The sequence below is a fragment of the Hyla sarda genome, unplaced genomic scaffold (assembly GCF_029499605.1).
Source record: "Hyla sarda isolate aHylSar1 unplaced genomic scaffold, aHylSar1.hap1 scaffold_161, whole genome shotgun sequence".
In the NCBI taxonomy this organism is placed as follows: Eukaryota; Metazoa; Chordata; class Amphibia; order Anura; family Hylidae; genus Hyla; species Hyla sarda.
This window is the reverse complement of record NW_026608246.1, coordinates 309357-324436: the sequence shown is the minus strand read 5'-3', so window position 1 is coordinate 324436 and position 15080 is coordinate 309357. Positions and strand designations below refer to the sequence as shown.

General features: G+C 47.8%; 1 protein-coding gene across 1 annotated transcript in view; it reads left to right on the top strand.

Moving 5' to 3' along the window:
* The window catches only part of MCMBP (minichromosome maintenance complex binding protein), an 81821-nt gene extending 66961 nt beyond the window's left edge, over positions 1 to 14860 (top strand). The window contains 3 exon segments of the mRNA XM_056552443.1: positions 5704 to 5868; positions 14396 to 14484; positions 14560 to 14860. Of these exon segments, the coding sequence (XP_056408418.1) occupies positions 5704 to 5868; positions 14396 to 14484; positions 14560 to 14686 (381 nt within the window). The 3' untranslated portion in view covers positions 14687 to 14860.
* Positions 14861 to 15080: the final 220 nt, after the last annotated feature.

Sequence of the window (15080 nt, the reverse complement as noted above, 5' to 3'; positions counted from 1 at the left end):
ATTCCGTACTCAGGAGAAATTGCGTTACTAATTTTGGGGGGCTTTTTTTCCTTTTAACGCTTGTGAAAATAAAAAGTATGGGGCAACACCAGCATGTTGGTGTAAACATAATTTTTTTTAATTTTTTTTTTACACTAACAGGCTGGTTTAACCCCCAACTTTTCCTTTTCATAAGGGGTAAAAGGAGAAAAAGCCCCCCAAAATTTGTAGTACAATTTCTCCCGATTACGGAAATACCCCATATGTGGCCCTAAACTGTTAGCTTGAAATGCGACAGGGCTCTGAAGTGAGAGAGCGCCATGCACATTTGAGGACTAAATTAGGAATTGCATAGGGGTGGACATAGGGGTATTCTACACCAGTGATTCCCAAACAGGGTGCCTCCAGCTGTTGCTTAACTCCTAGAATGCCTGGACAGTCAGTGGCTGTCCAGAAATGCTGGGAGTTGTTGTTTTGCAACAGCTGGAGGTTCAGTTTTGGAAACTCTGCCGTACAATACGTTTTTCATTTTTATTGGGGGGGGGGGACGACAGTGTAAGGGGGTGTATATGTAGTGTTTTACGCTTTATTATGTGGTAGTGTAGTGTTTTTAGGGTACATTCGTACTGGCGTGTAACGGTGAGTTTCCCGCTAGGAGTTTGCGCTGCGGCAAAAAAATTGCAGCACACCAAACTTGAAGCAGGAAACTTACTATAAACCTGTCCGTGTGAATGTACCCTGTACGTTCACATGGGGGGACAAACCTCCAGCTGTTTCAAAACCACAACTCCCAGCATGCACTGACAGTGCATGCTGGGAGTTGTACTTTTGCAACAGCTGGAGGCACACTGGTTGGAAAACCTTCAGTTAAGTTCTGTTACCGAACAGTATTTTCCAACCAGTGTGCCTCCAGCTGTTGCAAAACTACAACTCCCAGCATGTACTAATCACCAAAGGGCATGCTGGGAGATGTAGTTATGCAACAGCTGGAGGTTACGCAACTACAACTCCCAGCATGCCGAGACAGCTGTTTGCTGTTTCAGCATGCTGGGATTTGCAGTTTTGCAACATCTGGAGGGCTACAGTTTGGAAATCATTGGGCAGTGGTCTATAAACTGTGACCCTTCAGATGTTGCTAAACTACAAATCCCAGCATGTCCAGACAGCAAAGAGCTGTTTGAGCATGCTAGGAGTTGTAGTTTTGCAAGATCTGGAGGGATACAGTTTAGGGACAACTATATAGTGGTCTCAAACTGCAGCCCTCCACTGTTGCAAAACTACATATTCCAGCATGCCCAAACAGCTGTCTGAGCATGCTGGGAGTTGTAGTTTTGCAACATCTGGAGGGCTACAGTCTCAGACTGTAGCCCTCCAGATGTTGCTAGGCAACTTACCGGCTTCCGTAGGATCCAGGGAGCCGTCCTCTTCTGCCGCCCGCGCCGATCTCCGTCGCCGCCTTTCGCCCGCAGCCTCCGGAGGGGTAAGTGGACCTTCGGCGTTCGGTCCCCGTCGGTTTCCCCGTCCTGCCCCGCCTATTGTGGGTGGGCAGGATGGGGAAAACTAAAGTAAACCCCTCCGCCCCTGATCTGCTATTGGTGGTCGCGTCTAGACCACCAATAGCAGAGATAGGAGGGGTGGCACCCCTGCCACCTCACTCCTATCGCTGTAGGGGGATCGTAGTTGTCTTAGACAACCGTGATCCCCCTTCTATTCCGGGTCATCATAGACCCGGAATCGGCGCAAATCGCAAGTGTGAATTCACTTGCGATATGCGCCTTTCGCCGACATGGGGGTCTAATGACCCCCCTGGGCATTTGCACGGGGTGCCTGCTGATAGATATCAGCAGTCAGGGTGGGGACCGAAATTCCCACGGGCGTATGGATACGCCCTTCGTCCCCAACAGGTTAATAATGTAATCTACATCATTGAATGTACAGCATGCAAATTAGAATACGTGGGTTATACCACAAGAAAATTAAAAACGCGTTCATTGGAACATTTAAATGATAGTAGTATTACTGTGGTAAGGCAAAAATCTGCTGCATCTGCTCATGGTGGTTATGTGAACTGATTTTGAATCTATGCGATAGAACATGTGAAGACTGGCATGAGAGGGGGATGCGTTCGAAAAAAGGTAGCTGATCGAGAGGCATTGGTAACTCGAGCCCCTATGGGGTTAAATATCCGTAAAGAATTATTAATTCATTAAGTAGTATCGCTCTCTTATGCCATACACATCGGTATTTTTACTTTATTATTTTTTCCCTTACTTGCACTGAGCTCTGCCGCAGACACATCGCACGCACTGAGCTCTGCCGCAGACACATCGCACGCACTGAGCTCTGCCGCAGACACATCGCACGCACTGAGCTCTGCCGCAGACACATCGCACGCACTGAGCTCTGCCGCAGACACATCGCACGCACTGAGCTCTGCCGCAGACACATCGCACGCACTGAGCTCTGCCGCAGACACATCGCACGCACTGAGCTCTGCCGCAGACACATCGCACGCACTGAGCTCTGCCGCAGACACATCGCACGCACTGAGCTCTGCCGCAGACACATCGCACGCACTGAGCTCTGCCGCAGACACATCGCACGCACTGAGCTCTGCCGCAGACACATCGCACGCACTGAGCTCTGCCGCAGACACATCGCACGCACTGAGCTCTGCCGCAGACACATCGCACGCACTGAGCTCTGCCGCAGACACATCGCACGCACTGAGCTCTGCCGCAGACACATCGCACGCACTGAGCTCTGCCGCAGACACATCGCACGCACTGAGCTCTGCCGCAGACACATCGCACGCACTGAGCTCTGCCGCAGACACATCGCACGCACTGAGCTCTGCCGCAGACACATCGCACGCACTGAGCTCTGCCGCAGACACATCGCACGCACTGAGCTCTGCCGCAGACACATCGCACGCACTGAGCTCTGCCGCAGACACATCGCACGCACTGAGCTCTGCCGCAGACACATCGCACGCACTGAGCTCTGCCGCAGACACATCGCACGCACTGAGCTCTGCCGCAGACACATCGCACGCACTGAGCTCTGCCGCAGACACATCGCACGCACTGAGCTCTGCCGCAGACACATCGCACGCACTGAGCTCTGCCGCAGACACATCGCACGCACTGAGCTCTGCCGCAGACACATCGCACGCACTGAGCTCTGCCGCAGACACATCGCACGCACTGAGCTCTGCCGCAGACACATCGCACGCACGCACGCACGCACTGAGCTCTGCCGCAGACGCACGCACGCACGCACGCACGCACGCACTGAGCTCTGCCGCAGACGCACGCACGCACGCACGCACGCACGCACTGAGCTCTGCCGCAGACGCACGCACGCACGCACGCACGCACGCACTGAGCTCTGCCGCAGACGCACGCACGCACGCACGCACGCACTGAGCTCTGCCGCAGACGCACGCACGCACGCACGCACACACTGAGCTCTGCCGCAGACGCACGCACGCACGCACGCACACACTGAGCTCTGCCGCAGACACATCGCACGCACGCACGCACGCACACACTGAGCTCTGCCGCAGACACATCGCACGCACGCACGCACGCACACACTGAGCTCTGCCGCAGACACATCGCACGCACGCACGCACGCACACACTGAGCTCTGCCGCAGACACATCGCACGCACGCACGCACACACTGAGCTCTGCCGCAGACACGCCGCACGCACGCACACACTGAGCTCTGCCGCAGACACGCCGCACGCACGCACGCACACACTGAGCTCTGCCGCAGACACGCCGCACGCACGCACGCACACACTGAGCTCTGCCGCAGACACATCGCACGCACACACTGAGCTCTGCCGCAGACACATCGCACGCACACACTGAGCTCTGCCGCAGACACATCGCACGCACACACTGAGCTCTGCCGCAGACACATCGCACGCACACACTGAGCTCTGCCGCAGACACATCGCACGCACACACTGAGCTCTGCCGCAGACACATCGCACGCACACACTGAGCTCTGCCGCAGACACATCGCACGCACACACTGAGCTCTGCCGCAGACACATCGCACGCACACACTGAGCTCTGCCGCAGACACATCGCACGCACACACTGAGCTCTGCCGCAGACACATCGCACGCACACACTGAGCTCTGCCGCAGACACTAATACACTGAGTAGTTTATCAAGTAGTATCCCTCTCTCATGCCATATACACCGGTATTTTCATTTTTTCTTTTTCCTTTTACTTGTTATGTATTTTGACAAATTTTTTAGTTTTTTTACCTTATGTACATTGATCTTGGAATCAGCTGCACAACAGGAGAGGTGGGAGGTACCACTTGTCTCCTCTGCTACATAGCACGTACAGTGGTCCCTCAACATACGATGGTAATTCGTTCCAAATGACCCATTGTTTGTCGAATCCATCGGATGTTGAGGGATCCGTGCAATGTAAAGTATAGGAAGCTGTACTCACCTGTCCCCACCGCTCTGGACCACGTCCTCACCGCTCCCGATGCTTTCCCAGGGGCTCCCGATGCTGCTCCGGTGTCTTCTTCAGGTTCCTCCGGTGTCTTGCGCATCTTCTGCAGGGTCCGGGCCTCGCTTTCTGGTGACGTTATTATGCTGCTGCGCCGGCGCGGCGTGCGTAGTGACGTAATAACGACGCCGGAAAGAGAGGCCCGGACCCTGGAGAAGATACAGAAGACGCCGGAGGATCGCAAAGTGGACCCGGAGCAGCGGGGATAGGTAAGTGAACCTGTCCGGGATGCACTGCTATCCGACAGCAGCTTAAGCATTTTGCGCTGTCGGATAGCAGTTAATGCGATGGCCCCGACATATAAAAGCATCCTATGTCGATTTTATCAATGTCGGGGCCATTGTAGGTCGGGGGGGGGGGGGGGGGGGGTTACTGTATTTATTTAAACCTCACCTGTACGCTCGCTGACGTCACCGAGGAAGAGCGCTTGCGCTCGAAACATGTCTGGACCCTCCGTACATTCTTCACTCTACCCGGGCGCTTGCATCCTCTTGGGCCGAAAGGAGAGGGGCTTCGATGGACCAAATCTGTAAGGCGGCCACCTGGTCTACTTCCCACACTTTTTTTCGCCACTATAGGTTGGACGTGGGGAGTTGTTCGGATTTATCCTTTTGGTCGTAAGGTTCTCCAAACTGTTATCCCACCCTAATCTTGGTCTTTGGTATTCTCTCAGGTGGTGCTGTCATGGCTGTGGGAAAAGCCGGCAACTACCCACCGGTAATTCTGTTTTCACGAGCCATGACAGCACCGCTGCATTCCCACCCTTTTTTGTCTTTCTAAATAGTTTATTTCACGGGTGTTTAGATCATTTGGGTGTAGCATATGAAAAAATAATAATTATATATTTTCCTTGTTCAGTTATTATTTCTTCTTGTCATGACTTATTACTAAGTAGGAAGGCTTTTCTAGGTCTCTGTAATTCACTGAGGATGGAGAGGACTTCCATTTATTCTCCAAGGTTTCCTGTCCCTAGGGGCAGAGTCCCTCTCTTAGTTGGTGCTGTCATGGCTCTTGAAAACAGAATTACCGGTGAGTAAGTAGGGAAAGGCTACTGCCGAAACGCATCTTGTTTGATTTGAAGGATATGCAGTAAAGCTCGGTGAGTGCTGGGACTTTACACTTGTTTCTGGACCTGATCCACCCCAAGTGCTGACCAGCTTATATACTACACCTCTTTCAGTCAGACTGTCAGGTTCCCCTGAAGCCACAGATGTGTCCGCCCAGCCTGGATCAGTACATGGAGGCCCTGCTGTCCGCCACCCTCCCAACTCTGCTCAAAAAGTTCCGCATGTATGTGAGCCTGCTGCAGTTTATGGATTATACAATCTCCGAAGAGATCACCAAGGTAATAAAAGGTTATTGATGTTGTGAATGTCCAAATGCATTGCCATCTGGTGACACGTATCTGTTCATTCTGAGAAGGAAGGACACATCCTGTTAGGGTCCATGCACACCGCAGAATTTCAGCAAGATTTAAGTGTGTTAGGCTCAGCTGACATTTGTGCAGTATAAGCCCCATAGACCTGATGTATGCATGCCATGAATATTATACAAAGTAACTGGGAGGGATCTGATACAGGATGATTTAACCCCTTAACGACATAGGACAAAAATGTACGTCCTGATGCACTGGTACATAACTCACCAGGACGTACATTTACGTCCTATACATGACACGAGCGCCGAGCCGGTGCTCGCATCATGCACGGCAGGTCCCAACTGCTATCAGCATCCAGAGACCCACCGGTAATGGCATACATCAGCGGTCATGCTGATGTCTGCCATTAACCACTCAGATGCCATGATCAATACAAATCACGGCATTGCGTCGTTTGTATGGATGGTCGTATCGCCTACAGCACCGCCGCGGATATTCGATCTTCCAACATGGCGTCCGGAGGTCTGAGATCGAGTAGATAATACAAGAAGATTGCTGATAACTGATCAGTGCTATGTCTGTAGTGTATGCCTATGTATATTATTTCCCCACACAAATAATAATTTTTTGGTTGCGCCATACATTTTATGGTACAATAATTTTCATTACGAAAGACAATTGGTTGCGCAAAAAACAAGCCCTCATATGGGCCTGTGGATGAAAACATTAGAGTCATGATTTTTAGAAGGTGAGGAGGAAGAAATGAAAATGCAAAAATAAAATTGGCCTGCTCCTTAACTCCTTGCCGCAAATGGATGTTCATTAACGTCCATCTGCGGCTCCCGAGGTATGACATGCGCTCAACAGACGAGCGGGCATCATACCTGGTGGGTCCTGGTTGCTATAGGCAACCAGGACCCACGGCTAATGCCGGACATCGCCAATCAGGCTGATGTCCGGCATTAACCCTTATAGAGGCGGTGATCAAACTTGATCGCCGCATCTAAAACGAAAGTAAACATTGCCGGTTAGCTCAGTGGTGCTGTTCGGGACCACCGCGGTGAAATGGCGGTGTCCCGACCAGCTTGCAGGACGCGAGGAGGATCCCTACCTGCCTCCTCGCTGTCTGATCGCCGAATGACTGCTCCATGCCTGAGATCCAGGCAAGAGCATTCGAACTGCGATAACACTGATCAATGCCATGTTATTGCATGGCAGTGATCAGTGTAGGAAATCAGTGTGTGCAGTGTTAGTCTCCTATGGGATAACAATAATCAGTATAAGAGATCAGTGTGTGCAGTGCTATAGTCTCCTATGGGATAACAATGATCAGTATAAGAGATCAGTGTGCAGTGCTATAGTCTCCTATGAGATAACAATGATTAGTGTGTGCAGTGTTAGTCCCCTATATATAACATTGAAAATAAAGTGTTAATAAATGTGATTTAACCCCTTCCCTAATAAAAGTTTGAATCATCCCCCTTTTCCCATTAAAAAAAACTGTGTAAATAAAAATTAACATATGTGGTATCGCTGCGTGCGTGAATGTCCGAACTATAAAAATATATCATTAATTAAACCGCACGTTCAATGGTGTACACGTAATAAAATTCCCAAATCCAAAATAGCATATTTTTGGTCATTTTTTATACCATATAAAAAGTGAACAAAAAGTCCAACAAAAACAAAAATGGTACCGATAAAAATTTGGTGCAATCATGGTGCAAAAAATGAGTCCTCATACTGCCCCTTATACGGAAAAATTAAGTTTTAAAGGGGGTCAGAAAATGAAAATTTTCAACGTATAAATTTTGGTGCATGTAGTTATAATTTATTTTTTTTTTGTAGTAAAATAACATCAAACCTATATAAATTGGGTATCCTTGCGACCGTATGGACCTATAAAATATAAGGTGCAATTTGTACCGAAAACTGCACTGCGTAGAAACAGAATAATTTTTTTCTGGTTTCGCCATAGTTTTTGTAGTGAAATTGTACTGGTATTACAAAGAAAAATTGTTGGCGCAAAGAACAAGCCCTTATATGGATTTTTAGCTGGAAAATTGAAATGTTTTTTAGAAGGGGAGGAGGAAAAAACTAAACAATAAGGGCAAAAACCGCCAAAGAGGGAAGGGGTTAAGGCCAAAATGGGCTGAGTCCTTAAGGGGTTAATCTTGTAATTCACAGACTCCACACAGGAGCATGTTTATTAGTAACTAGGATGACTTCATCCTGCGGCAGTAATGAAATGTCTGGATACAACTGAGCTGAAATGAAACAGATGACACTGTAGGAATAGTGTTGGCGCATTACTATTATATGGATAGAAAAAAAATCTCTGAATTATTTCTTCATGGACAGCAGATTTAATGCTATAAAAGTGTATTCTGTTGTTGGACTGTTAATGGAAGTCATTGGTGGTGACAGAACAGTGTGAAAATTCTACAAGAACTAAATACTTGATCTTGTGAGCTGTACCAGCAAGTGCTAAGCAGATGGACATCTTTGGTGACCCTCTTAATCCTTTAAGGACTAAGCCCATTTTGGCCTTAATCCCTTAACGACACAGGACTTAAATGTACATCCTGGTGAGGTGGTACTTGGCGCACTAGGATGTACATTTAAGTCCTATACATAACCGCGAGCATCGGAGCGGCGCTCGGGTCATGCGCACAGGGTCATGAGAACAGCCAGGGACCCGCCGGTAATGGACTACATCCGCGATTGCGTGGATGTCCGGCATTAACCCCTCAGATGCCGTGATCAATACAGATCATGGTATCTGCAGCATTGTGGTCACTATAAAATGGATGATCGGATCGCCCGTAGCGCTGCCGCGGCAATCCGATCATCCAGCACGGCAGACGGAGGTGCCCTCACCTGCCTCCGCTGTCTTCCATGGGTCGTCTTTTCTGGTCTGTGATCGAGCAGACCAGAGCAGTAGATGACCGATAACACTGATCAGTGCTATGCATAGCACTGAACAATATTAGCAATCGAATGATTGCTAATAATAATATATTGTCCTGTAAATTGCTTTGGACTTGGTTGGGGAGGAATAAAATCAATGTCCTTCCTATCACAGAAGTGTAACAAAGCAATCAAAAATGGTACACAGCAATGTAGATATAGCCACAAAAATGCGGAGGTGATGTGCCGTCCGCAAACTAAGTAGATATGAAGAGCAAAATTCGACCCATACGTCAGGAGCTGTTCCAATTTCCAAGGTAAAATAAACGTAGCCAAAGCAATATGGTGGTTAAAGTGCCAGCAGGCCCTATATTTGAGTAAGAACCAATGACGCGTTTTGGAGGTAGAACCCTTCTTCAGATTGGCATGTGCAATTAAATACAGAACAAATATTTATAGGCAAACAAAATGGATGCCAGGTCAAAGTGGGAGGAGTAGACCCCTTCCACCTACACCATGACTATCCGCATAAAACATTAAGAACTAAAAGATCACACCATAAGTAATAAAAGGCATAATGCATAATACATAAAATATGCATGAATATAAAAATATAAAGCCATGACTGTAAGGTTCCGCATGTCCGTTCACTTCATGACCCGGCAATGCTATATGCAAGAGGCTGAATGAACATCCTTGTAAACAAATGACGTGTTACCCTATTCCTAAAGGGAGGCTGTAAGAAGCCTAGTGACTTGTAACAGATCGTGTTTATACACAATCCGCTGTCACTGCCAGGAACATGTATGGCTAATATGTGCGGGCATCTGACCGGGGCATTGCTGCAGGGTGATGCAGTACAGATTGTATGTGCGAGAGCAGAACGCGGCGCATCACTGCGCTCTGTTGTGGTCCAGAGCTCTGAGTGCCTGACTGATCCGAGCCTGTAATAGGAGGAAAGAGGCAGGAGAAATGTAAACAATGTAGTAGGGAAGTCACACACAGGACAGGAGAGATGTCAGAGCCTGTAATAGGAGAGACAGGAGAAATGTAAGCAATGTAGTAGGGAAGTCACACACAGGACAGGAGAGATGTCAGAGCCTGTAATAGGGTAATAGGAGAGACAGGAGAAATGTAAACAATGTAGTAGGGAAGTCACACACAGGACAGGAGAGATGTCAGAGCCTGTAATAGGAGAGACAGGAGAAATGTAAGCAATGTAGTAGGGAAGTCACACACAGGACAGGAGAGATGTCAGAGCCTGTAATAGGAGAGACAGGAGAAATGTAAACAATGTAGTAGGGAAGTCACACCGAGCACAGGAGAGATGTCAGAGCCTGTAATAGGAGGAAAGGCAGGAGAAATGTAAGCAATGTAGTAGGGAAGTCACACACAGGACAGGAGAGATGTCAGAGCCTGTAATAGGAGAGACAGGAGAAATGTAAGCAATGTAGTAGGGAAGTCACACACAGGACAGGAGAGATGTCAGAGCCTGTAATAGGAGAGACAGGAGAAATGTAGGCAATGTAGTAGGGAAGTCACACACAGGACAGGAGAGATGTCAGAGCCTGTAATAGGAGAGACAGGAGAAATGTAAACAATGTAGTAGGGAAGTCACACAGCACAGGAGAGATGTCAGAGCCTGTAATAGGAGAGACAGGAGAAATGTAAACAATGTAGCAGTGTAGTAGCCATCACACAGAGGACAGGAGGGATATCAGAGCCTGTAATAGGAGAGACAGGAGAAATGTAAACAATGTAGCAGTGTAGTAGCCATCACACAGAGGACAGGAGGGATATCAGAGCCTGTAATAGGAGAGACAGGAGAAATGTAAACAATGTAGCAGTGTAGTAGGGAAGTCACACAGGGGACAGGAGAGATGTCAGAGCCTGTAATAGGAGAGACAGGAGAAATGTAAACAATGTAGTAGGGAAGTCACACACAGGACAGGAGAGATGTCAGAGCCTGTAATAGGAGAGACAGGAGAAATGTAAACAATGTAGTAGGGAAGTCACACGAGCACAATAGAGATGTCAGAGCCTGTAATAGGAGAGACAGGAGAAATGTAAACAATGTAGCAGTGTAGTAGCCATCACACAGAGGACAGGAGGGATATCAGAGCCTGTAATAGGAGAGACAGGAGAAATGTAAACAATGTAGCAGTGTAGTAGGGAAGTCACACAGAGGACAAGAGAGATGTCAGAGCCTGTAATAGGAGAGACAGGAGAAATGTAAACAATGTAGCAGTGTAGTAGCCATCACACAGAGGACAGGAGGGATGTCAGAGCCTGTAATAGGAGAGACAGGAGAAATGTAAACAATGTAGCAGTGTAGTAGGAAAGTAGCCATCTCACAGAGCACAGGAGAGCTGGAGAAAAAGGCAAACGGAGTGATCACTGCTAAATGAGGGGATACCATTTGGTATCTTTTATTGCATTTTACCAGGTATCCCCTCATTTAGCAGTGATCACTCTGTTTGCCTTTTTCTCCAGCTCTCCTGTCCTCTGTGATGGCTACTTCCCTACTACACTGCTACATTGTTTACATTTCTCCTGTCTCTCCTATTACAGGCTCTGACATCTCTCCTGTGCTCGGTGTGACTTCCCTACTACATTGTTTACATTTCTCCTGTCTCTCCTATTACAGGCTCTGACATCTCTCCTGTCCTGTGTGTGACTTCCCTACTACATTGCTTACATTTCTCCTGTCTCTCCTATTACAGGCTCTGACATCTCTCCTGTGCTCGTGTGACTTCCCTACTACATTGTTTACATTTCTCCTGTCTCTCCTATTACAGGCTCTGACATCTCTCCTGTCCTCTGTGTGACTTCCCTACTACACTGCTACATTGTTTACATTTCTCCTGTCTCTCCTATTACAGGCTCTGATATCCCTCCTGTCCTCTGTGTGATGGCTACTACACTGCTACATTGTTTACATTTCTCCTGTCTCTCCTATTACAGGCTCTGACATCTCTCCTGTCCTGTGTGTGACTTCCCTACTACATTGCTTACATTTCTCCTGCCTTTCCTCCTATTACAGGCTCTGACATCTCTCCTGTGCTCGGTGTGACTTCCCTACTACATTGTTTACATTTCTCCTGTCTCTCCTATTACAGGCTCTGACATCTCTCCTGTCCTGTGTGTGACTTCCCTACTACATTGCTTACATTTCTCCTGTCTCTCCTATTACAGGCTCTGACATCTCTCCTGTCCTGTGTGTGACTTCCCTACTACATTGTTTACATTTCTCCTGTCTCTCCTATTACAGGCTCTGACATCTCTCCTGTCCTGTGTGTGACTTCCCTACTACATTGTTTACATTTCTCCTGTCTCTCCTATTACAGGCTCTGACATCTCTCCTGTCCTGTGTGTGACTTCCCTACTACATTGCTTACATTTCTCCTGTCTCTCCTATTACAGGCTCTGACATCTCTCCTGTGCTCTGTGTGACTTCCCTACTACATTGTTTACATTTCTCCTGCCTCTTTCCTCCTATTACAGGCTCGGATCAGTCAGGCACTCAGAGCTCCGGACCACAACAGAGCGCAGTGATGCGCCGCGTTCTGCTCTCGCACATACAATCTGTACTGCATCACCCTGCAGCAATGCCCCGGTCAGATGCCCGCACATATTAGCCATACATGTTCCTGGCAGTGACAGCGGATTGTGTATAAACACGATCTGTTACAAGTCACTAGGCTTCTTACAGCCTCCCTTTAGGAATAGGGCAACACGTCATTTGTTTACAAGGATGTTCATTCAGCCTCTTGCATATAGCATTGCCGAACGGACATGCGGAACCTTACAGTCATGGCTTTATATTTTTATATTCATGCATATTTTATGTATTATGCATTATGCCTTTTATTACTTATGGTGTGATCTTTTAGTTCTTAATGTTTTATGTGGATAGTCATGGTGTAGGTGGAAGGGGTCTACTCCTCCCACTTTGACCTGGCATCCATTTTGTTTGCCTATAAATATTTTGTCTGTATTTAATTGCACATGCCAATCTGAAGAAGGGTTCTACCTCCAAAACGCGTCATTGATCCTTGCTCAAATATAGGGCCTGCTGGCACTTTAACCACCATATTGCTTTGGCTACGTTTATTTTACCTTAATGGAACAGCTCCTGACTAGAGATGAGCGAACTTACAGTAAATTCGATTCGTCACAAACTTCTCGGCTCGGCAGTTGATCTCTTATCCTGCATAAATTAGTTCAGCCTTCAGGTGCTCCGTGGGCTGGAAAAGGTGGATACATTCCTAGGAAAGAGTCTCCTAGGACTGTATACACCTATTCCAGCCCACCGGAGCACCTGAAAGCTGAACTAATTTATGCAGGAAAAGTAATCCACTGCCGAGCCGAGAAGTTCGTGACGAAACGAATTTACTGTAAGTTCGCTCATCTCTACTCCTGACGTATGGGTCGAATTTTGCTCTTCATATCTACTTCACTGAACAGGAGGGGGTTCCCCATTCCTGAAACCCAATAGGCTTTGCAGTTCATTCTGATCAAGCTTCTGACTGTACCCCTATCTAGGGGTGATGAGCGCAATTTATCCACTACAAGGTGAGCGGCCAACCGGAAGGCTGGTACCCTGCCCTAACCCTCATTCCACCCTGTGTCTTGGGTAATTATACACGAGGCGCGGTCCCCCTTCTTTCTCTATTATAGATTCCTCAAACTAAGGCTGGGTTCACACCACGTACGGTTCACACCCGAATCCCAGCCGGACCCGGACCCGTATATAATGCATTTCAATGAGTCAAACACTAACTCTGGTCGACTCATTTTTGCCCCGTATACAGTTCTCTAACTGGACCTAAAACCGTGGTATACCACGGATTTAGGTCCAGTCAGAAAACCGGCCCTAACATTGGATCCAAACAGTGGAGCCAGAATAATAGAACGTAAAGAAACAGAATAGAGAGATGGAGTCGGGGTTGCATTTGGCTTACTCTGTCTGCACGTAGTGTTGTTTTTGGTTTTTCTACATCAGCTGTAGTCTTGGCCCCTCCACCTTGACAGTAATCTATGATCTTTGATGAATGAATCCAAACAAGAAAATATACGGAGCAACTCACCCAGCACTTTGGAGATAGTAGAGTAGGTTATATGGCGGTCAGGCGAGAAAGCAGCGTGCACGACACCGGATTCTCCCCGTTACATCTGCCGCCCCCCCCCCCCCCCCCCCCCCCTGCTGCTTTCTCGCCTGACCGCCATGTAACCTACTCTACTATCTCCAAAGTGCTGGGTGAGTTGCTCCGTATATTTTCTTGTTTGGATTCATTTTGCAGATGTATATTCTAGTGTGCAGCACCACCCGCAGGAGAGTATAGTCAGCTCCTTCCAGTATATTCTAGTGTGCAGCACCACCCGCAGGAGAGTATAGTCAGCTCCTTCCAATATATTAGCCAGTGTAGCAAAGGTCATAGGTTTAAAGGACAGTGCCGGATTTTCTTTGTGGCAATATTCTATGATCTTTGTTTCTCTTGATCTCCCATTTCCATGCACAATTTCTGTTTTTCGTGGGTCTAATGTATTAGGTCTCAAGCTTCTTGTCTTGCTTCCTCCACAGGCTGTTGAAGATGACTTTGTGGACATGAGAAAAGGCGACCCGCAGAGTATCAGCGCAGATGACCTGCACCGCTTGCTGGTGGTCGCTCGGTGAGCCCCATGGCCCTTGGTTGGGGATATCTGAATGTATTTATAGATTTGTGACGTGTTTTCTTCTCTGTTCAGGTTGCTGTCACTTAGCACTGGTCAGACCTCATTGTCCCGTGAGACGTGGCTCCGAGCCAAAGAGCTAGAAATACAGAGAAAGAGCAGACTACAAGAGCAGAAGTATCTGAATGGCAATGAACTATAATCATCTAAAAGGTTCCCCTCCATCTGCATCAACCTGCTGTCCTCTCCCGCCCGAGGATCGACCTCCCTCATTGGTCTGGATAAATTCCGTTACATGCTTAGTCCTAGTTGCTGCAGATTTTTTTTTTTTAGCCTTGCATTTATCTAGAAGTTATTTTTTCTATTAAAATGTTAACAATGAGTCAATGTGAAATCATTTGCAGCAAACAGACATCTTCACCAGAGACGGATCCAGTTTATAATTCTGCATAGAGTAAAAGAACAGAATTGATCATGTGGATATGAATACAGATGCCTAGCTAGTTTGCCCTTAGATCCTAACTGTTTACTATATACCTGTACTTGGGCAGCTTGATGTGTTGCCTAGTCCTCTGCTAGAGATTGTCACTGGCATG